The 24,593-nt window shown below is 43.8% G+C and overlaps 2 protein-coding genes across 2 annotated transcripts in view; both read right to left on the reverse strand.

The window, feature by feature from the left end:
- HK1 (hexokinase 1) overlaps positions 1–6,402 on the reverse strand; it is a 112,595-nt gene extending 106,193 nt beyond the window's left edge. The window contains exon 1 of the mRNA XM_059170062.1: positions 6,315–6,402. The gene's annotated coding sequence lies outside the window, so the exon portion shown is untranslated. The remainder of the gene's footprint in view (positions 1–6,314) is intronic.
- A 1,415-nt stretch (positions 6,403–7,817) lies between these two features.
- Positions 7,818–24,593, reverse strand: part of HKDC1 (hexokinase domain containing 1) — a 42,457-nt gene continuing 25,681 nt past the window's right edge. The window contains exons 11-18 of the mRNA XM_059170065.1: positions 22,884–23,029; positions 22,653–22,772; positions 18,954–19,049; positions 18,702–18,801; positions 17,112–17,295; positions 14,952–15,107; positions 10,713–10,946; positions 7,818–8,764 (exon numbers count right to left, since the gene is read on the reverse strand). Of these exons, the coding sequence (XP_059026048.1) occupies positions 8,617–8,764; positions 10,713–10,946; positions 14,952–15,107; positions 17,112–17,295; positions 18,702–18,801; positions 18,954–19,049; positions 22,653–22,772; positions 22,884–23,029 (1,184 nt within the window). The 3' untranslated portion in view covers positions 7,818–8,616. The remainder of the gene's footprint in view (positions 8,765–10,712; positions 10,947–14,951; positions 15,108–17,111; positions 17,296–18,701; positions 18,802–18,953; positions 19,050–22,652; positions 22,773–22,883; positions 23,030–24,593) is intronic.

Below are 24,593 nucleotides of genomic sequence, written 5' to 3' on the forward strand. Positions count from 1 at the left end.
CTGAGTGTCTGGAAAGCCCAGCGCGGCTGGCAACTGGGTTTATCACAAGCTCTGTGATCGAAATTTTTGTCAAGGGAACAGTCATTGCATATGTTATAACAGATCCCTATACAACTATTTTAAACTTTACAGCTTGTGTTGGTGTGATGTTTCAGACCCGTTCTTCAAAAATAAAACACTAACCGTGCATTGAAAAAAATCATCCTAAATGAAGAAATGTGTAGTTACATACCCCTTAAAATTAGGAGTCCTCACCACTGCCATTTCACGTCAACATCGTACTGTATGATTTAGGTGACATAGACAAGATGTGCTCGCTTCGGCAGCACATATACTAAAATAGGTGACATAGACAAGAAATGAAATTAAAAGTGTAGAAATATAAAGAAAAAACACTAAACTGATAATATTGGTGGATTATATGACAGTGTATACATAAAATCCAAACTAATCTAAATAACTAGAAATAAGAGATTCCTAAATTTGATCATTTCACTGTGGTTGTGTAAGAGATTATCCTTGTTCTCAATAGATACATGATAAATTATTTAGAGGTGAAGTGTCACGATCTTTGTAATTCACTCGTGAATGATTTTGCAAAACTAGAATATGAGTAGTAAGTAATCCCTATTACATTACATATGTATCCACACAGAGAGGGAGATAAAACAAATCTGGCAGATACTATCTATCAGTGAAATTAGGTGAAGGATAAATGGGAGTTCATTGTAACATTCTTGCCCATTTTCCACAGATTTCAGATTTTTGCAAACTAACAAGCTACAAGGTTTCCAAAAGTAACAGAAAAGTCTAGTAAGGGGGTGCCTGGGTGGCTCAGTGGGTTAAAGCCTCTGCCTTTGGGCTCAGGTCATGATTCCAGGGTCCTGGGATCAAGCCCTGCATTGGGCTCTCTGCTCAGCAGGGAGCCTGCTTCCCTTCTCTCTCTGTCTGCCTCTCTGCCTACTTGTGATCTCTGTCTGTCAAATAAATAAATAAAATCTTAAAAAAAAAAAAAAAGAAAAGTCTATTAAGGTAATTGGATATAAGATTAATAATAAAAGTCAATTACATTTCTTCCCATTAGCAACAAATTAGGAACTAAGATTTTTTTTTAAAGACTGCATTTTTTTTTAAAGATTTTATTTATTTATTTGACAGAGATCACAAGCAGGCAGAGAGGCAGGCAGAGAGAGAGAAGGGGAAGCAGGCTCCCTGCCGAGCAGAAAGCCCAATGTGGGGCTCAATCCAGGACCCTGAGATCGTGACCTGAGCCGAAGGCAGAGGCTTCAACCCACTGAGCCACCCAGGCACCCCAAGACTGCATTTTTAATCACAAAATTGTGTCATAAAACTATTGCAAAACTATAAACTACTTAAGAATAAACATAAGAACAAAAGAATGCAAGACCTATATAGGAAATTACAAAGGTTTTTGGAAAACATTTGGAAAAACCTAAATCAATGAAGAGACGACTAGCTAGGAAGAATTAGTATCTTAAAGAGATCATTCTCAGGGTGCCTGGGTGGTTCAGTCATTGAGTGTCTGCCTTTGCGCATCATGCTCCCTACTGGGCAGGAAGCCTGCTTCCCCTTCTCACTCCCCCTGCTTGTGTTCCCTCTCTCGCTGTGTCTGTGTCAAATAAATAAATAAAATCTTAAAAAAAAAAAAAAAAAAAAAAAAGAGAGGTCATTCTCCCGAAATTGATCTACAGAGGCAATATGAGATCAACACAATTACCATAAGGCTTTTTTAAATTTTGGTTTTTGTAGAATTTAACAAGATGGCATGTCATGTCAGTGGTGAAGGAGAGACTATTTAAGAAACAGAGCTTGTAAAATTAGTTACCTAAGGGGGGGGAATAAAATTGGTTTGTAAATTATCCATATTAAAAATCATCTTCACTTGGGTTGAGAACAAATGTAAAAAGCAAAACTTAAATCATTTTAAATTTTTTACGTAATATCTACACCCAACATGGAGTTTAAACCCATAACCCTGAGATCAAGAGTCACATGCTCTACCAAATGAGACATCCAGGCATGCCTCAAAAGCAAAACTTTTTTTTAAAAAGATTTTATTTATTTATTTATTTGTTTGTTTGTTTGTTTGAGAGAGAGACAGAAACAGCATAAGCAGTGGATCCTGACATGGCAGAGCTCGATCCCAGGACCCTGAGATTATGACCTGAGCTAAAGGAAGCTGCTTAACTGACTAAGACATCCAGGTGCCCTTAAAATTAAAACTTTAAATGTTTTTAGAAGACAATACTGTTGGGGGCACCTGGGTGGCTCAGTGGGTTAAAGCCTCTGCCTTCAGCTCAGTTCATGATCCCAGGGTGGTGGGATCAAGCCCCACATTGGGCTCTCTGCCTGGCAGGGAGCCAGCTTCCTCCTCTTTCTCTGCCTGCCTCTCTGCCTACTTGTGATCTCTCTCTGTTAAATAAATAAATAAAATCTTAAAAAAAAAAAAAAAAAGAAGACAATACTGTTGAAAATTCTTCTGACCTTGAGGGTAAAGAAAGATTGGTTAAGAAACAAAAAAAATGCTAACTTTTTTTTTTAAGAGAAAGTGTGAGCTATCGAGGGTAGAAGCAGAGAGAGAGGGATAAGCAGAATTCCAGTCTGAGCACAGAGCCTGACATTGGGCTCAATCCCATACCCCTAAGATCATGACCGAAGATGAAATGAAGAGTCAGCTGTTTAACCAACTGAGCCAACACAGGTGCCCCCCAAATGCTAACTTTTTAAAAAAGATTAAGAATTTTGACAATATTAAGAACTGTGTTCATCAAAACCTTACAGAAAATGAAAAAAGTGAGAAGATATTGGTAATGCCTAAAACTGACAAAAGACTAGATCTATAATATATAAAGAACTCTTATAAATCAATAAGAAGGAACAAAGAGCCCAATTTAAAAATAGGCAAAAGCCATGACTAAAACATTTCATAGAAGAAGGAAAACATTTGGTCCATAAATATATGAAGAAATGTTAAATATCTGGGAAATACAAATTAAAACAATTATATACCACTATACACCTATTAGAATGTCTAAAACTAAAAAGACCAACTAATCAATCAATTAATCCATCAATAAAAAGATCAACCAATCCAAGTTTTAGCAAAGATGTGGAAAACTCAAATTCTCGTATACTACTGATGGGAGTATAAAATGGTTCAACTACTTTGGAAAATAGTTTGGCTTTTGTCTAAAAATTTAATTCAATGACCTAGCTATTCTACTCCTAGGTATTTACCCAGGAGAAATGAAAGTAGAGGTCCACACAAAGACTTGTATACAATGATCATAGCTGTCTTATTTGTAATAGCCCAAAACTGGAACCAACCCAAAAATCCATGAACAGATGAATGGATAAATGAACTGTGGTATATCCATACAATGGAATAGTCAGCAATCAAAGGAATGAAATCAATACTTGCATCCACATGAATGAGTCTCAAAATAAGTATACTGAGTGAAGAAAGCCAGATTTTAAAAGTATACCAACTATATGCTTCATTCTAAAAAATGCAAATTAAATTATATAGAAACAGAGAGCCACTCAATAGTTAACTGAGTAAAAGGAAAGCGAAGCTGGACAGAAAGGAGGAATTACAAAAGGTCACAAGGAGACTTTTGGTGGTGATAGATATGTTTATTATCTTGACTGTGGTAACGATGTCATTGCTTAAAATACGGGGAGTTTGCTGGATGTCAAGGGGAAAAGCTTGCTGTAACTTGACTGTAAGAGAACAGAATAATTCCTTTTAGAGAGAAAATCCCTCTTTTTATTCAAATACCTCAATGGGAACATTTTGGCTGGGAAAGGTGAGGTCCGTTGGGCTGGCATAGGGGTGGGTTAACGCTATAGAAGAATCATTAGCTCTATGAAACAAAATGGTAAGAATATTTCATTTTATGGGAAGAGTCCAGAATTCTGAGAAGAGGAGGATAAGAAAAGGAAGCCTGAAGAGTATTTGGGGAGAAATCATAATCCATGCAACCAGCAAAGCCTATGGGGAATGACAGTCTGTGAAAAATTCTCTGGGGTGGAGATAGTCATAGAATTTTGGTATCTGATACTCATATTTAAGTTGTTTCCTATTCTGTGAAGTGGTCCCCATTCCACAATCCCCAAGCCTCTAGCTCAGTCTGTTCCAGACATTGGCCTCGAGTTAATGGTGTTTGGGGAATCCAAGAAGAAGGGTCAGTTCCGTATATCAGACAAAACAGAGAGAGAGAGACAGACAGAGAGAGAGAGGCAGGAGCTGCAGAAATTGTGACATCAACTGAGACGAGCGGAAGCAAACTGGAGGCAGGAATAAGAGGAGTGATTGGAAGATGTAAGCATTCCATTCGGGAATGTTGAAAAATGAGTGGAGACAGGCCTCCCTGCAGTATGTGGGGTAGAGAACTGAACCATTTCACCAGAGCACTAGAGGAAAGAATGACTCCAGACTGGCTGACGTTGTGAAAGGCCACTCTATACCATGCTGGCTGTCACAGAGGTAACTCAGCAGGAACTGGGCCACATACAGACAGTGCTGTAAATGCCACCCCCCACCTCGAATTGTCCTGTGCTGTCAATGCATCGCTGCTTTTTAGGTCAGTCCCCCAAACCATTCTGATTCCCTATATTATCAGTAACCTACCTTGCTCTCTCTCTTTCTTATATATTAAAAAAGGAAAAAAAGGAAGAAGATTTTTAGCTTCATTTTCTCACCAGCATCATTCTTTCTCTGGCTGGACGAGAAAGGAATTCAACTCTTCTCCTCTAACTGACCCTCGTAGTTCACCCCAAAGATGAGCTACCAGATCCCTCTACCGTTCCTGACTTGGCCCAAGTCATCCTTGTACTCTCTGTAACGAAATATGGTTCACGAGGAGTTTCAACTGTGAAACAGTACAAGACTGTATATATCAAGACAGTGGAGGTAGAGGGAAGGGGTTGTGAGAAATGCATTTCTCCCAATTGCCATTCTTTACCGATCCGCATGTCTGGGCAATCAGCTCGGAAGGACCTTTAGGTTGATGTTCCAGGGAATCATACCAATAAGACAGGCCACCTAACAACAGCTACAGCTGTAACGCAACGACTTCACACGTGTACAAGTGGCTCACAGCCGATCCCCATGTCCATGTATTTAGTTTGTGTGGTTAGCATAACCTTGTTAGATTGTTCTAGCATCCTCCATTCTTAGGGGAGGAAATTGCAGCTCAGAAAGGTTGAATAACATGCCTGATTCTTCTGAGTCCAAACCACACTGCCTCTGCCATCTAAGACGCCCTCCCTGATTGAGTGCCAGGTCTAATAGATCATTTCAATTGGGAATTATCAACCTAGGTCCTCGAGGGAGAGACCCCCAAAGTGGGGAGTCCCCGAGCTTCTTTGGGACTAATTTTCAATCACCGCTCATCGAAATTCATCATCCCTGTTCCATTTTGGATGTAGGTAACAAACCACAGAACTGGTAGCAGCACCTGGGACTTTGTCTCCGGGAGAAACCATGGCCATTTTCATATCTGCGCTGTTGTTGCAAGCATCTCAAAACACTGTTTACTCTCATCAGGATTTCAGAATTCTGGTTGTTATCAGGTTCCTGCTAGATCTCATTACAGTGCATTAAAAAATAAGCCCATATGTTACTTTAATCACCACTTCAACCTAATAATTGTAATTCAATGCCACTGGCTTCCCTTGTACTCTCATGCATTTTAGGCATTTGAGAAGCATTATGTATTGAAGGTATTTATGTCTATCCTTCATTGCTAGCATGTGAATTCTAATAAAGCAGGAGTGCTGTCTTCTATTCCTCTGAGTCCTACGTGCCTAGAACAGGGCTTGGCATTCACTGGATGATCACTGATAGAAAATTTCACGTGTTATAAGGCTCAGGTCCCATTGGGAGAGGCTAAAGAATGAAGAGACTCAAGGGAGAGCCATCAATTTGGCCACACACTTGTTTGAGCATCCGTCACTCATCCATGTAGAGAATTATCTAATGGTTACTCAATGCCAGTCACTGTGGCAGGCTCCGGGGAAAAGAGGAAAGACGAGATCCAAGTCCTTACTCTCAAAGAGCCCACATTCCAGGTAATGGGAAGAAGCGTACACAAGATTGCTGAAGACAGACAAACGGGAATGAGGTCCCTTCTTCTGAAGAGTCAGAGTCATGGGGGAAAATCTAGTTCTTAAATCTCTCAGTTCTTTTTAGCCAAAAGGTTACTGGGAGAAACTAACCACAGGGCAGAAATATAGACTAAGAAGCCCTTCCTAAGAGGAAAAGTCGGGTCCACATGAGGACACTTTACCTTGTTGGTGTGGCTGCTGGTCTTGCCTAGTAAACTTTGAGGAGAAGTTAGCCTTCCATTGCCCCTGGTGTTTCAGGGGCCAGCCTGTCCAAAGACAGCAAGATGGTTGTGTGCCCTCTCTGCAGTTCCGTCCGGATTCAAAGATCCTATGATGCTATCAATTAGTCAGAATGTGCAAGGTTGCCTAGATACCTTGGGGGCTCTTTTCCTGGTAATATCCCAGAGCTGGGTGAGCTCCTCAAACCTGCCAAACACGTGGCGAGGGGACTAGGTATGGGACAATGTGGTGGCCCGAGTGCCTGCCTCTCTGGACCAGATCACCCGTCCAGGCGTGAGGGTGAAGGCAAAGACTCCCAGCAGAGTCAGGAGGAAAAGGGACTGGGGGCTGGACGTGTCTTCCCAAGGAAACAGAGAACCCGGGAGAGATAACAAGGACTACAAGGTTTGGGGTTGATGAAGACAAAATCTGGTAAGGTGGAACATTACCCCAAAGAAGCGTAACTTCAAAATACAGAAAAATAAGTAAATCCATACAGCATCCCCAGAGGGGTATAATCTTAAAATACAAACCAAAAAAATTCATTTTGGTAAATCTAGGCCCTCCCCACAGCAGTATCTCTCTACACGTTTACTGGATATACGAAAAAAGAGTTCCTAGGGAACCTCAGCTCCCTCGCGTGTCCCCAGCCCCAGCTGGCCTCTCTCTTACCCTCCTTCAGCCTCCTCCATCCTGTCTGTCTGAACATCCTGCTTCAACAAATGGTGACAATTACCACCAGGAATTAAGTACATAAATCAAAATAAAACCGACCTGGATTTTATTTTGATCTGGGATATTATTCTCTTCAGTCTGTGGCCCATGATAATGGCCTCCACTCTTTCTAAAGAAAATTTCTTGGAACAGTTCATTTTTCAACCATGTCTCCATCTAGTAAGCATTTAGTAAGAACATCATCATCCTGGGTTCACTGGAGCAATACAATAATGTATGTAACAAAAAAATCTTTCAATCTAGGGGCCAGATGAGAAACACATGCAGGAAATCTGGTAATGAGGTAGGAAGTCACAGGTGGTTCAGATGAGGGGGGGGGGAGCATTAAGAAAAAGTGAGGATATCCAGCAGGGAAATGGGTAAGGACAGGCCAAGTCTGATTAGTTCTGGAAGGGAGAATGCAGTCTAACAGGGCAGGTGGGGAGGGCTGAGTTCCAGGAAGGTAGAAGTCAGCTTGGAACTCCAAAGGCCCTCCGGTCAACTTTAGCTGTTCAAAGGCAAGGGCTGTAGGATCACATGGTAAATGCCCCAGTTATGAAAAGTACTTGTTCAAATGAGATTTGGATAAATGGTTGAAGTATGACAAAAGATACTCTGTATATTTCTCCCTGTTGGGAAGAAGTTTGGGTGAGAGAGATGCTCTCAGAAACGTCAGTGTCCTTATTCCACAAGCAGGGCATGAAGTGAGCGAGCGAGCCTCCCCAATGAAATACTGATACCTCATGCAAAGATTCTTAGGAAATCAAATATTTTTTATTCATTTACTGGATTTCATATACCTAACAGTCCTGAAAACAACTACCCACAGTAGCAACACAAACCACATGTAAAATGAAAACAGGTGCCCCAAATGGCACCCCTCCCCGTCACACACACAACATTGAGAAACAAAATCCTACAGGTGCTGCTATAACTCACTTTCAGCATGAAAAGATTCCTGCAGGGTTGCCTGGTAACCAACCCTTCTTCATCCTGGGGCTGATACTCCCAGGTCTTTATTCGCTTTCCCTTGTCAGCATGATGAGTTAAGAACAAGTCAGATTAGATTTCCAGTTTATTACATGAATCCCTATCCTTCTCAAAGGGGTTTCTGTGAGTGAGGACCCAATCTACTGCAAGCAATGGCTGAAGCATCCCAGTGGAGAGCTCAGCCAGCCAGACCACGGGGGCAGACTGTGGACATGTTTCTAAGTCCAAAAGCCACAGGACCCAAAGCCATAGAGAACTAGCAGCTCAGGCCTCAACTGAAAAAATTGCTAAAAGGGGATTATTTCAGGCCCAAATGCTTTGATTTTACAAATTGGCCCATTTTGGGTCAAATATGCCAATCAGAAATGTCATTGAATGCCCCTGAAAACAACACCAAGTAACAAAATGCTAGAAGTACCCAAGAACCCAGGGTTCTCTTTTGGCCACCCAGAATGTGAAGTCCGCTAGAAGCTTGCCTGTTGGTCCCAGACCCCAACTCATCTGCCGGAGGAAAGGCTGGCCAGTATCCAAGGCACATCGGGCCCAAGCCCCAAGGAGTTCCTACTTCTCCTTCTGGGCCTGCTGCAACCTCTTGGCCACAGCAGTGATCAGAGCGGCTCCCTTTCCACTCCCATCTTCTGACAGTATGAGTGTCACGTCACATCGAGGAGCCAGTTCCTTCACAGTTTCCTGCAAGATCCGAGAAAAGCTATGAAAGAGAGAAAGAGAAACATCATCAGCACTTACATACATGACCAACATATTTATGAATAATTCCAAACTAGTTTGTTCCTTCCAGATTGCTTCTACAGGCTTCCCATACCACTTGATGAAGAGCTGTTTTAATTGTACCTTTTATTGAGCAACTACTAAAGCCAGAGACTATTATCGGTGTTTCACATATAGAATATACATACAAAGTGTAATAAATAACAGTTTAAAAGCAATTATTACGGGGTGCCTGGGTGGCTCAGGTGAAGCATCTGACTCTTGATTTTAGCTCAGGCCATGGTCTCATGGTCGTGAGATCGAGCCTTCCATCAGGCTCTACGCTCAGCAGAGTCTGCTTGTCCTTCTCCCTCCCCCTTGGCTCCTCTCCCTGCTCTCTCTCTCTCTCAAATAAATAAACAAGTAAACAAATAAACAAACAAACAAATAAATAAAAATTTAAAAAAGAAAAAAGGTATGATCATGTGGTTTTTGTCCTTTGGTCCAGTTTTGGTTTAAGAGAGAGGCTTGTTGGTACCACATCAGAAATAAGTGATTCTTGTGGAACCAAAAGTAATGAAAATGTTCTTTAACTAATTTTCCTAGAATGAGAGTCTTTCAACTGCATATTCCATAGTATATATATCACTTCATAAGCAATCCCAGCACCATGGACCAACTTAAATAAAGATGTTTATCCAGGGGTCTCATTTGAGAGGACAGGAAGTTCTGCTCCTATATCCATTTTTATTTCTATAATCCCACTTCTCTTATACCTAAAATCTCAACACTAAGGATCGACTCTCTTTTGATAAGATGGTCCATTTCCTTTAATTTTAAACTACAGATAAGCCTTAAAGCGTTAGGGTGGAGATGGGGGTGACAGAGGGAAAGCAGTGTGAAGGGCTGGTTACTGAGTCGTTCCAAAACCCTGCCTTCCAGCACATTGACCTTGGTGGTTAGATTGGCTATGGGATGTTTTCTAGTCAATCAGTTATGAATTAAGATTTTAAAAGTCCATATGATTCTAGGAAAGTAATTAACAGTTGATAGCAGACAGCACAGTAAATCAGAAAACCCCAGGTTTTTAAAAAAAAAATTGATTTCCTTTGTCTTTTTCCCATTAATAGATCAAATGAGATGTCAACAAAATAATAATAAAAACAATAATAATAATAATAAAATAAGTGATTCTAAGGGGAAAAACAAGAAAAGATAGCAGTCCATTATTTCGGATAATGAGCCATCATCATTGGAAGAGCTAATGATCCAGAATTATGATAACAGTATGTTCGTGTATAGGTTTCAATATGATTGGAAATCTTTATAAAATTAATACTTTTTCTCTTCACCAAAACAATCTATTAAACATTAAAGAAAAATAATAGCTTTCAAAAAAAAAAATAACAGCTTTAATGACTGACATTTTTGTGATGTGCCATACACTCTACACACACTGTTTAACTTTGCCCTCATGACAACCTATGAGGTAGGTAAGATTTTTGTCATCGTTTTACAGATTAAGAACTGAGGCTCAGAGATGGTAAGAAACTGGGCCTAGGTCTCCCAGCTTCTAAGTGGTGGAGCCAGGATTCAAACTTACATTAATCCTTCTGTCCACTGGCTCTGAGCTAAGAAAATTATGACCTGTTCATACTTGACAAATGCTGTGTGCAGTGCAAAATACTCAGTTCTCCTTGCTTCCCCGTGAGGTCTGGTGGGAGTAGTTAGAACTAGTCACATGCATTTGTGGAGCACTGGGACCTCAATCCTTATGCAGTCCTACAAGGTGGAGATTACGACTGCCTCGAGGAGCATGGGGTCCAGAGAGGACGGCGAATACTCCCACATCCTAACCACTGGGGGAGAGAGCCCTGCAGGCTCACACCTTGTCTGTTAGATAGAGTGGGGTCCATGCCCTCCCATCCCGGCCTCTCCAGCGCACTCACTGCGGGTGCAGCTTGTACAGGGTGCCGTCCACTCCCACGGTGATGTTCAAGTACTCTAGCCCCTGGTCTTCCCTCCTTTTCTCCACGATGGCAGCCAGGCCAGCACCGTAGAGCTGGGCCGCCCTCCGGGACACGGCTCCGCACACCTCTTTCACCACGATGCTGTCCTCACATGTGCTGTCCAGGCCCAGCTGCTGCAGAATCCTCCTGACCTGGAGGAGGGCCAGCCGATCGCTGCGGGCAAGCAGAGCGGGACGTCAGGACCTGCTTCTCAGAGCCCTCAAACCTGCTCCACATGATTCACAACTCTGCAGCCTCCAATGCCCCAGGAGGAAGGAGGGAAAAATGATCCAAGCAATGGCTGAGTTAGCGCAGAATGCCACAGAAGCTGGGACTCCAGGAAGCCTGCAATCTGCCTCCCCAAGCCCTCGGAAGTCCCACCACCTTCCAGAAATAATGTGTGGGCACCTCTTGTGTTAGGCATGTTCAAACCTATTATCTCACTAGAAGTTCTTATTAGATTCAGCAACTAACACATCTGGTGTGCGTTTTCCGAAGAGGAATCTGAGGTTCACGGTGCTAGAGACATCCACAGAGAGTCAAGAGCAGGGATTCAAGCACCCGCCTTCTCACACCCAGTCTAACCTGTCCCACTAAGCATGGGAGCTCCCGCTACTTGGGCCCTGTTCAACTGGAGGCCAATTTTCCTTCCCCTTAACTTTTTCTAATTTTCTGTTTTTTCTTCCCGACTAGACTACGTGCTCTATGAGGGTAAGACTGTATTCTGTTCTCAATAGAAACCAGCATAGGGCTGTGTACATTCAATGGGGAAGTGAATAAATTAATAAACAATGTAAAATCAGCACCTTAGTGAACAGGAACCCACCCACCGGACCATAAGCACAGAAGCACCTGCTCTGGGGACAGGCTGGCCTCAAGTCTAGACCCTGATTATCTCCCAGGGAACTTAAGGAGCTCTGACTTCCAAGCTACACAATGTAAAATTATAGCCTTGACTGTCTCAGGGAATATGTAGGGAAGACTGTTATCAAGGGAGAAAAATTGAGAAATAACCCTTCTGGCCATAGAGCGGATTCAATAGGTAAATGGTGGTGTAGTCAGATAATAGAATCCTTTGTAGATCCCAATGATGAGCTTGCATAAGAATGTTTAATGCAAATGTTCACAACATATTAAGTGAAAAAAATAGATGGTAAAATGCTATGTACCATATGATCTTGATTTGGTTTTGTTTTTGAAGATTTGTCTTTGCTCAGGAAAAAAAAAGGGCAGAAGGAAATCTATTTAGATGCTGGTATGATTATAGTAGTTCTTTCTTTCTTCCTTTTGCTTTTTTTTTTTTTTTTTTTTTTTTTTTTAATTTAAGTAATCTCTACACCCAGGAAACCTGGGTGGCTCAGTCAGTTAAGTGTCTCCTTCAGCTCAGGTCATGATCTCAGGGTTCTGAGATAGAGCCCTACATTGGGCTCCCTGGTCAGTGGGGAGTCTGCCTCTCCCTCTCTCTGTTCATGCTCTGTCTCTCTTTCTCTTTCTCTCTCAAATAAATAAATAAAATCTTTTTTTTAAAAAAAGTAATGTCTATCTATACCCAACATTGGGAATTGAACTCACAACCACTAGACCAAGAGTCACATGCTCTTCCGACTGAGCCCAGCCAGGTGCCCCTTCCTTTTGCTTATGAATGAGTAATATTTGTATAGGATGAAAAAAAGTGGATTTTTTTTTCAGTATATAAAATAACAAAACCTGAAATTCTTTCCACAGTTTGGCCATCACAGTTAACCCAGCTCACCTAGTTCACCTAGCCCATTAGTTTACCTAGCTCACCTAGTTCACCTAGCCCATCACAGTTTACCTAGTTTACCTAGCTCACCTAGCCCATCACAGTTTACCTAGTACTTTCATGTACATTCCCCTACTTGACCATTGATTGGGTTGATCATTGGGGTTAAGCAGTAGAGCATTTATCCTCTATAATGAAAGAAATTGTCATCCAGAGAGGTAAAGCGACTTGCCCCAGCTCACACAGCACAAGCAATCTTAAACTCAGTCTCGGAGGTAAGCCCAGGATTCCCCCCAAGGTCCCTGGTACATCCATTGGACAATGTGCTTTGAAATGGGCCACAGTGCACATAGCACCTCCCATTCCCAACTGGCACGACATTGGATATGATTTTTATTCCATGAAGTTTAAAAATACATAAAATACCTAGAAACTGGAAATCATAGCATCCAAAGCAGACGCCTTTGGTGTGCCAGAAGCAAATATTCCTAGAGGCATATAGGTCCTGCTAACTTACCCTTGTCCAGGGACATCTTCCTTTGTACTCAGGCAAAAAAAAAAAAAAAGGCAAAGATAGTCCATCTGCTTATCTCTTGCACAGGAGGAAGAAACCATTTGCCCCCCCCGCAGCAAAAGAAGATCCTCTGATCATCAAAGGTGATGACTTTTAACTTTGAATCTCATGGGTTGAAGCCAGACCAAAAAAATTCATAAATAAAAGGATGCTGGGTATCTGCTGATCAACATTTCTGAAAACACAAAATTGCTGCTGCTGTTACTGATTCTACCTTCATCTCCTTAGACAGCAAGATCTGCTCTGCAGAGTTCTCTCATTAAGTACACTGCTTTCACTTCTAAAGAGTTTTCCTTGTCTCCCAAAGTGGTATTTGGCTTGCTGGCATCTGGCCATAAAGACCAGTAAAATTAACTGAATGAATGCAAATTGACAGAAATTCCAAATACAAAATCTCTAATAAGAACCAGTGCTGGTAGGAAAAGCAGCGAAACCAACACATTTGTACATCACTGGTGGTAGTGGAAACCAGAACTATCTTTTTAAAAGTGTGTCCATAGGGAAATGCTTCTTTTAACCAAATGCTTCTACTCCTAAGGAAATAATTTGTGAGATGCAAATGATAACACAAGAAGAATAATTATGGTATTGCTCAGAATTGCAGAAATCCATAAATTATAAGCTAGACATCTTATATTAAAGGGAAAGTTTAGTAAATTACAGTACAGCAATATCATATAACATCACGCAGCTATTTAAAATGATAATTATACCAAAGAATTGAGAGGAGGAAGTTTCTCTTTCTAGAAGTATTCCAGCTAGAAAATGCCGGACTATTAGCATTAACTTACCATCATTTTACAATCACAGATCTAGGCAATGAGCATCAATGACTGCTAACAACATAAAAGAGACAGAGACAGAAAATTCAATGCCACCTATGACATATTCTTGTCCAAACTTCAACACTGAATCTAACCAGGCATCTCGATCTTCTTGTGAGTTTCCAAGAAATACAAGGGAGAGAAAAATGCTAAAAGTGAAATCAGCAAAATCTAGAACACAGGAAACTTCTAGGATACAGTTTCCTCATCAAATGTACTCCAAGGGGAAACAAAAGGAGAAATCTATACATTAAAAGAGATTTTTAAAAGACATATCAACCAGCTGCACCGTATGAACTTTGGATATGGACGCAAACAAATGAACTGTAAAAACATTATTTTTAGGCAATCTGGAAAATAGAAACACTGGCAGGATATTAATTAATCCAGCTTGGGGGTGGGAAAAGCAAGAGTATATTAATGGACTGAGTCTGGCTGTGAGTTGATCATTGTTGAAGGTGGTGATGCAAACATTAGAATCATTTTACCATTCCCTCACTCTTATATATGTTATAATTTTTCATAATAAAAAATAAAATAGAAAACCAGAATTATAATGGAAAATTGTCATGTACAAACACTAAGTAAATAATATATAGAATGATATGTGTGCTATGATTGTAATTACTAAAATATGTTTACACATATTGAAAAACTTGGAAGGGAATATGCAAAAATCAAAACAGTTATAGTTAGTCGCAAGCACATGGGTGATTTTTTAAAAGTTTTTTTTTTTTCATATTATGGACACATCACCTTTTCAGAAACAAAAAAGGATCAGTTTTTTCAGCCTAAGCTAACCCCTATGTTATCAGTTTGGTAAGCTCAGGGCCTTGGCATGCAACGGGCGCTTTGACTGTGTGCTATGATTCTTCATGCTGCTAGAGAGACAGAGCAGCTCCAGAAAGAAACCTTTTGCCCAGCCAGGCCCTTCATGTCTTTATTTTTAAATCTCAAGTCTGCTGGACCCCAGCCTGACAGCAGCACATTCCAGTGAGGGCCTCTCACACGAGCACATGAACTTGATCCCACATTACCTTTCGATCTGAGACAGGAACTTGGTTTCAAAGATGCCCCTGGTCCGGAGACGCTCTGAAATCTGCCCACGGAAGAGGAGACCCTGCTTGGTCAGGTCAATCAGGATCTGCCGCACAATCTCCCCCAGGTACATTCCACTTGTCATTTTCTCATATCTGTTTGGAGAATAGGGATAAGCAGGAAAGTATGAGCAGGAAAATCAGCCCTGGTGAGTGGTTCACGAAAGGACCATGGGTCTGGGTATGGAAGGTAGACCACTGGCATCCAACAGCCGCCTGGTTTGGGATGGTACAGAGTGGGCAGTAGGCCCAGAGAAGGGCAATGCAGAAGTCTGCACGATGTGAGACAGCCAGTCTTTGGAGCCCTGTGGACCGGGAGGAAGGCAGGTCCCCACACTGCCCCATGCTGGGCACAGGAGCAAGTACTGTGAGCCATCATCTGTAAAACAGACAGCAAAAGCCTGATCCTGCAAGAGTGTTGGGAGGCCAGCATCTGGTCCACAGCGGGCACTGAGTGAGTTCCTTTCCAGGTCCCAGAGCCAGTTCTCCCTGGCTTTGTGTTATGAATCTGGTTTACTAGATCCCCTTTGGCTTTGCATTTGAAGAAATCTGTTCCATTAGAGATTCTGCTCTGTGAAATACTATACTTAAACTCCACACACCAGGAGATCTTGAACATGTTGGAAGGGAGCCAAACCCCCCTTTTAAACCAGGCTGTGAGCTCCCTGAGGGAAGAAACAAGAGGAGAAGGGACTTTGTAACCAGCAGGCCCTGACCAGGCACTGACCAGGCACTGCGCACAGGCTGGTGAGACAGTGTCACTAACAGTGATGAGGTGCTGGGCTGCCTAGGTGGCTCAGCCGGTTAAGCGTCTCCCTTTGGTTCAGGTCATGATCCCAGGGTCCTGGGATTGAGTCCCACATTGGGCTCCTTGCTCAGCAAGAAGCCTGCTTCCCTCTCCGACTGCTGTTCCCCCTTGTACTCTCTCTCTCTCTCTTTCTGACAAATAAATAAATAAAATCTTAAAAAAAGAAGAAGGCGGCACTTGCCCCTTAAGAAGAGCCATGATACTCAAATGTCCCAAGTTGGGATTCAGAGATAAGGTCCCTTCTTTTTGGAGCAAGCCCTGGTTCAGCTGAGCTCCCCACAGCTCATCTTCCTCCTAGCTACAAAGACTAGTGCTAAAGGAAGGCCAAGGATGATTAAGGCTAGCGCTGGCCTTTCCCAGGTATCTCCTTGTATGGATACTTGGTTCTTGGTTCCACAGCTACAAGGTATCTGTGGCCCACATATCCCATTACATTTCCTATCTGTTCAACTTCCCCACTGGGATATCATCATCATGATAAATCTATATTTTCATCTTATTTTATATACTAAGACACTGAGCTTAATTATGACAAAGACCATATGGCCTCATAGTAAAACATTTACAATCTGGTCCTTTACAGAAAAAGTTTGCCAACACCTGCTGTCATGGAAGGGCCTGAGTTAATTATCAATTCCTAGCACGTTTCTTCTACCCCTACCTGCCTCTTTCTCTTTTCCTTGAGAAGCTAGACGAGAACACAAGCAAAAATGTACTTATTTTTTTTTTTAAAGAATCATTTGTTGGTTTCCCTATTTTTGGTACGGCTAGTAATGGGAATCTCTCTCCCCAGTGACTGTGGCCCCTGGTGGGACATGACATCATGACTGAGAACCAGTGCTCCCATCTGCCACCTGCTGTCACTTCTCTACCCCCAGAACAACAGAGGTCACCAACCTGGTAGCAGCCCTTGAAAGGCTGAGGTTGTTGACCTCTAGGATGTCCTAGAAGCCCACCCTGAGCAGGCCCACTGAATTAGCATGCCCCTGCCCTGTAACATTTGGCCCACAGTGAGTAAACTTGGTGACTGTGTTTAAATCACTTCCAAAGCCACCCTAGACCTTATGGTACCTTATGGTAATTAGAAAAAGTCACCCCTTCTTTCTACTCCTTGGAAACTTGTCCTGTATTTTGCTTTTGTTCCAATAAGACCCATCACTGACCTCTGATGGGGACGTATAATTAAAATACAATGCTATAGCGGCTACGATATGAATGTAGTACCCCTCCCTCGGTCTGATAAAGTCATACAGTGCACACCCTGCTTACATATACACACTGGCCCTCCTCACCTCTGTTTGCCAGGGTTCAAGGACCCCTCATCCACCTCCTTGTCATACTGGGTCCGGATGTCATCTAAGCAGCCATTATCTCCAAATCCCCCCCATTCTGTGTTAATGCACATCTTCCCTTCGTCCCCCTCCAGCAGTTCGATGTTCCTCATCTCCTCCATGTAACACATGTTGCTGCCTGTTCCTGAAAGGAATCATGAAGGGACTTTAGTCTCAAGAGACATCCCCAGGCCCTAAAGAGGCAGAGGAGGGCAGTAGAGAGGAATTTAGGTTTGGAGTCAGATACGACTGGGTGTGAATTCCAGCTTTACCCTCACAACACAGGGATTACAGGCAAGAATCTCATCTTTCAGAGGTCCATCTTCTTCATCTATAAAAAGGAAGTAATCCCTGCCTTATAGGGTTTTCTAAAGAAAACAACAAGATGCTTCCTCCACACAGTATGTGGTACAAGAGAGGACACCATCCTCCCCCTCCTCCTCACCATTGCATCGGATCATCTCTTTCCTATCCTCACCATTACTGTGAAGCTACAGGCACCCAAAATGGGCTCCCAAGTAGTCATACTTAGCAGCCAGAGCTAGAAGGGACCATGAGGAATTATCTAGTCTTGGAGATATAAACATTGGTGTCTGTGGCCACCTTCTCTCTCCTTTGCCCCTGACCTGATCTCAGAACTATTCTCAGTGCAACAGTCCAGGCAACTATTATGTTCAATCAAACAAGTCTCACCCCATTGCCCTCGTAATTCTAGCCTGACCCCTACCACAGATGAAGAAACTCAAGTCCAGGCAGAGTGGGTAACCTGTCCATCATCACCAAGTGGATAAGAGTTCCAGTGAGATGAAACCTCTTAGCTGACCTTGGAAGCATCTCACTATATCCCCATCTCCTTGTTCTACCCACTGCTCCCCTTCAGGAAGCCCAGACAGACAACTGGAACAAATTTCCCTGATTCTTTCATGACTAACCTGTGCCTGTCAGTTGCAATGCTCATCGCCTCTGTCTTTACCAGTTCAAACCTTACCCATCTCCTTGCCAATTAGAAAGTCAGCCCTCTGAAATCCATCCTTGCCCTTAATCACTGCCAGAATTCTCTCAAAGTCCCCTCAAATGCCTCTATCACATGTCAGGCCACCCCCTTCCCTTCTAGGTTTCTTTCCAGCTCTTCCCCGTCCTCATGCCCACAGCCAGAAGAGGTCAGCTAACAGAGGAAATGTACATCAGAGCTGCATGGAAATCAGCCCCAAGCCAAGAGCGGTCTCTTTCTACTCCAGATAATCTGCCCCCAACCCCTAATTTAAAAATCTCGTCTTTCTGTGTCATTCTCCTTCCTCAACAAAAGGACAATGTTGGCTTAGGGCTCTTAAGGAGAAAGATACTAAGTCAAGTCTTAGAAATTAGGAAACCTGGACTCCTGATCTTAACTTCATCTCTGCCACGGACAAAGCTGGCTTTAGAGCATCTGTGTAATGGAACAATGTTCCATCCACGCCAGCCTCACCCCTGGCCCAGCCCCACACCATGTAAAAAGGAAACCACCAGAAGATCAGACATGAGTAGTCTAATGGGACATGCCTGACCACTTACCTGCAATCAGGCCAATCTCACAATTAGGATCTTCATGGCCGCAGGTCATCATGGTCCCCACTGTGTCATTCACAACTGCAACTATGTCCAGGTCGAACTCCTGCAAAGGAAGCAACCATACTGTAAAGTTGGGTGTGCACACCAGGTAGTCTCAGGAGGGGTGTATCAGTCCAAGGGGGGCACAGGGTGGCAGAGCAAAGGGGCCTGGGAAAAGGCGCAAGGTCAGGCATGAGCCTCAACACTGTAACATACATTTCTCCTCTTGATGGCTTCCCTGAGCATGTCCACCATGTCTTCCCCTTCACAGTCAGTGGCCTTGAAGCCTTTGGTCCACTCAATGAGTGTTGCCTGAAGGAGAGGAGGAGAAATTCATTTGAGCAACCGTTTGCTGGGACCACTGCCCAACCTCAGCATCAGAAAGATGCAAAGTGCTGTGGTCGGCTGCTTGTCACTAGGCCTGGGTCATCGTGATTCCATGTTTAATTCAGCCAAGGACAGATGAAGATGTGATTAAAGTTAAAAGCTACAACATATCCATCAAAGCATGGTTCCACAGTGAAAAACTAGAGGCAGCCTATCGTTCTAATGATAGAGATCTATTATCTTGTGCATGAATATAGAAAATATTAAACAGTCATAAAAAATCAGGCTGTCAGAGAACAGTGAACGTTAGAGAAAGATGGTCACCACACACTGTAAAGTGAACACACACTAAACAAATACAGATATTATTCTTTTAAAAACCACACAGACACATGCATGCATGCACACACACACATTCATATCTAGAAAAAGGTATGCAACAATGCCTATCCCAGGAAGTTGACAAGGGTTCTCTCTGGGTTCAAGATTATGGGTGCCTTTTAGTCTTTCCTTTTTGGGTGTCCATATTTTCTAGTTTTCCCAAAGTTCGCTTGTATAATTTTTACAATATTGAGAAAAAGTATTTTTCATTTTTAAAAGATTTACTGTATTTATTCACGAGAGACAGAGAGAGAGAGGCAGATGGAGAAGCAGGCTCCCTGCTGAGCAGAGAGCCCAATGCAGGACTCGATCCCAGGACCCTGGGATCATAACCTGAGCCGAAGGCAGATCTGAGCCACCCAGGCACCCTATTTTTCATTTTTTAAGAGAAAGCCCAAGTTTACACTCCTAGCCAGAGGTGGAGTTAGTCTAGCCTCAGACTCTGTAGCCTGAGCTGGAGGTGGGGTGAGGGCACGTCTAGCTGGGGTGTCTAGGCCAAGAGAGCTGCTGGGGTGGGAGCAGGAGTGAACAGCTCTGACGGCAGTGCCCTCACCCCCATGGGCTAGATGGCCATCTCACCCTGGGCCTCTTAGCCCTGGTTTCCCTCCTTCTCTCCAAGTCCTTGGGGAGTTCGGCTCCCTTGTCCCTTCACTGATGGATGTATGCAGAACACCAGAGATTCAACACCCACAGTTGAAAATGTTGCTGTTACACAAAAAATAATATATTTTTAAAAGTCTTTCTTTTTTCTCCCTAGCCATCAGTGGCTTTGCTCCCAGCTGTCCATCTGTCTACCCCTCCCTCTTAACAGAGTATCCATGAACCTGTCAGAACTCCTGGAAGAGGCCTCGAGACCCAGTATCCTGGGTCAGGAAGAGCTGCTGTGCCTGGGAGTTCATTGATCATTCAGGACTGTGGACAGCTGCACACAGCTGTCTTAATGGTATATTAATTTTTAATGGCAGCAGTCATACAGTAATATGTTGCCCTTGTAAAAAATTAAAGTGTTACTGGTAAGGACAAAGTCCCCTTTAACTGCCCATCCCCCCAGTCTGAGAGGTAACCTCTACTCTCAGGCTGATAGGACTCCCTCCAGACCTCTTTCTCTCCGTTTACGTTACTTTAAAATAAATTCACACTGTGTGTGGACTAGTGGAAATTGGTTTTCTTACTTAATAATGTGTCTTCTAGACCTTTCCAGGTCAGTTCATGTGGATCTGCCCCATGTCTTCACCGAGCAGAATATTCCTCAAATATAATTGCGTAGAAATAAAGAATACTTGTGAAATAAGTACTATTTTTATCTCCAGTTTTTAAATGAGGAAACCAAGGTCCGGAGAGGTTAAACAATTTGCCCAGGGTCATTCAGTCAGTAAGTGGAGAAGCCAAGATTCAGCTTCCAGACCCACGCTCTCGCTCTGTTCCTCCCAGTCCGGTGGGTAGCATCCGCGAAGCACTTAGAACCGTGTCCGGCACTGAGCACCACTACGTGTGTGCCTGGTAAATGCAGATCAAGGAAGTAATTCCTTATGATGGCTCTGCCAGTGTCTTCAGTCACCCTCTGCTGCCATGGGAGCGATTTCTCATGTTTCATTATTAAAAGGGGTGCTGTAGTGAACATCCTTGATCACTCCTTCTCGGCACATGTTTGAAAAATGGAATCTTGAGAAATGGATATTCTGGCTCTTAGCCTTCTGGCATTTTTAATTTTAAGAGAGCTAGGTGTGTGACCAGATATTTCAGCCTTTTAAACCCCTGTCTCCCCATTCTCTGATTTAATTAGGGCAGGAAGGAGCTGCTGGCATGGGTGTTTCCATGGTGTTCTCAGAGCCCTGAAGAGATCTGTTCCCGTTCTGATTTTGTACCAACCCATCAGACAAGACCAGTGTGGCTCAAGCTTCTCATATTCAAAATGCGATGGGATAGAGAAGAGAGTGGAATGCATACAACAAGGACATTATTTCTTGACTTGCAGGTTTTAATTGTATATATAGGTGTATTGTGTATTACAGCCAAGATGGTTTCAGGACATTGGTTTTGGGTGCTGGTCTCCCCCAGAGGCAAAATGCAAGAGCCTGGGCTCTCACACCAGTGTCCTGGATTGGAACCTTCCACCACAGTTTATAGATGTGGCAACTTGGACAACTGACTTAACCTCTCTGAGCCCCTGTTTTACTTTCCCACAACACAGTGATTAAAAATAGTGTGTATAGGGGCGCCTGGGTGGCTCAGTGGGTTAAAGCCTCTGCCTTCAGCTCAGGTCATGATCCCAGGGTTCTGGGATCGAGCCCCACATCGGGTTCTCTGCTCAGCAGGGAGCCTGCTTCCTCCTCTCTCTCTCTCTGCCTGCCTCTCTGCCTACTTGCGATCTCTATCTGTCAAATAAATAAACAAAATCTTTAAAAAAAACTAGTGTGTATAAATGTAGTGATCCAAAGGGGCACGTGCACCCAAATGTTTATAGCAGCAATGTCCACAATAGACAAACTATGGAAAGAGCCTAGATGTCCAACAACAGATGAATGGATAAAGAAGATGTGGGGCAGGAGGCCATGGGGGTAGGGAGGGAAAAATGAAACAAGATGGTACTGGGGAGGGAGACAAACCATAAGAGACTCTTAACCTCAGGAAACAAACAGGGTTGCTGGGGGGTGGGGAGTAGGAGGGATGGGGTAGCTGGTTCTGGACATTGGGGAGAGTATGTGCTTGGTGAGTGCTGTGAATTGTGTAAGAATGATGAATCACAGACCTGTACCCCTGAAGCAAGTAATACATTATATGTTAATTTTTTTAAGTAAAAAAAAAAATAGTGTATATACATACAAGGAACTATTTCCTAAAGGTGAAAATAGAACATAAGAAATGGAAAACATGACGGGGCGCCTGGGTGGCTCAGTGGTTTAAGCCTCTGCCTTCAGCTCAGGTCATGATCTCAGGGTCCTGGGATCGAGCCCCATATCGGGCTCTCTGCTCAGCAGGGAGCCTGTTTCCCCCTCTCTCTCTCTGCCTGCCTCTCTGCCTACTTGTGATCTCTCTCTGTCTATCAAATAAATAAATAAATATCTTAAAAGAAAGAAAGAAAGAAATGGAAAACATGAAATGGTTCAAAGGCTTGGTTACGTTTCCTCAGCCCCAGACCCTGTGAGAGTCTTCTCGGGGAAGAGGGAAGCACGCCAGGCTGCCTCCAAGTCTGCAGGGCTGTCCCACCTTGTCGATGCTTGTCTGTCGGCAGGGAAAGGAGAACGTGAAGCCCAGAGGCAGCTGGGCTCCCTTGAGGCCCATGTAGTCCAGGAAATCGGCGATGCACTGCACAATGTGGTCAAACAGCTGTGGGGAGAAAGGGGCAGTCATTCCTGGCCAACAGCAACACAGGGCAGTGGGGCGGCAGGCCGGCATCCCGGCATCCCGGGGTGTGGAACTCCCCCAACCCGCCTATACCTCCTCGCCAGTGCCCTGCATGATCTCCAAGGGGATGGCAAAGATCTTGTTGTACATTCGCACCGACCTCCGTCCACTTCTGATCTTTACCAGGAGGACCCGGAAGTTGGTTCCCCCCAGATCCAGGGCCAGGAACTTTCCTTTCTCTGAGGGGGGAAAAAGTGGGCGCTGAGTTCCTCCAGCATGCACAGAGCAGGGGCTGGTGTGGAGGCACTGAGAGGAAGAGGAGCTGCCGACCCAGAGCCGACTCGGAGCCTTCTCCTTGGGGGCCCCCGAGCCAGAGGAGAGTGGCAGTCCCCCAGCGCAGCCTCCAGGCCCTGGACAGCACTTTGAGCCTGTCCAAGGCCAGTCCGCTTTTCTTGTTACCTGGTAGAGGCTGCATATGATGCTTAAGCTTAAGGAGCCTCTGAAGGCGAATCCAAGTCAGGCTATACTGACCACAGTGAAATCTGGGGATGTTTCCATCCTGTCTCTATGGCCTACAGGAGTTATTCCCCATGAGCATGAAAGAGTTCTTCCTGCCCCCTGCTTCTCCCACGTGTGGATTCCCACACCTGCTCCTGACCCACAAGAAGCCATGTCAAGGCCAGCCCCCTATTACCATCAAGGGCCACTCCAACAGTATCTATCTCTCATTTCTCTAACATGGTGGAGCATCAGAGCCTGTCCTATATGACCTTTCACCTTGCCCTCTGCCTCCCTCATTCTGTTCTGTCCTCACTGTTCATTCTGCTGGTTCCTGAATTTGCTAAAGACATCACTCCCAGCCAGCCCTCTAAACCCTTCTCCCAATTTTCTTCGTAGCCCCTGCTGCTACAGGGTCTCATATGGTGTTTGTCTATTGTCTGCAAGCCCAACAGAACGTAGGCTCCACAAGGGTAGGGACTGTGTTTCCCTCCCCATGCTATCACCAGGCCTGGACCAGAGCCTGACATTTAGTAGGTGCTTAATGGAACTTTGACAAATGAAGGCAGGGGCACCTGGCTGGCTCAGTCGGTTAAGCATCTGCCTTCAGCTCAGCTCATGATCACAGAGTCCTGAGATCGAGCCCTGCATCAGGCTCCCTGCTAGGCAGGGAGTCTGTCTCTCTCTGCTCCTCACCCCACTCTCATGCTCTCTCTCTCTCTCTCACTCTTTCTCAAATAAGTAAAATCTTTATTTAAAAATTAAAATTAAAAAACGAAGGCAGAAGGATGAAAAGGACGAAAGAATAAACACTTGAACACTGTCTTTTATGCTCTTAGTTTCTTTCCCATGTAGACTCAAAGGATATTGGCTCTGGAAAGATCTCTGTTGCTGAGAGTCCCCAAGTGCAGCTGTGCGACCCTGAGGATGCCATCTGACCTCTCTGAGTCTCCGTTTTGGCAGCAATAAAATGGGAATCATTTTTTTCTTTGTGAAACATCCCAAGTGGTTCTGAGGATGAGATGAAATTAAAGATTCCAAAACAAAGTACAAGACCTAGAGCATTTTACAAAGGTCATTATTTCTAAGTGAGGCCCCTGAGGTTCAGAGAGGTGAAGTCAGTTGTCTCAAGAAGAGTCCACCTTGTGTCGTGGCTCCTCTTGGCTGAGCACAGAGAAGAATCAAGCGTCAGAAAAGTCAGGGGCAGAAAGCAATGAGAGCAGAGAGGAAGAGCCAAGCCCTGGGAGAGGAGAGGCAGGGTAGCAGGCAGGAGACAAGCCAGACAAGTCCAAGTGTCCAGATGGC

The sequence above is a fragment of the Mustela lutreola genome, chromosome 4 (genome assembly GCF_030435805.1).
Source record: "Mustela lutreola isolate mMusLut2 chromosome 4, mMusLut2.pri, whole genome shotgun sequence".
NCBI lineage: Eukaryota > Metazoa > Chordata > Mammalia > Carnivora > Mustelidae > Mustela > Mustela lutreola.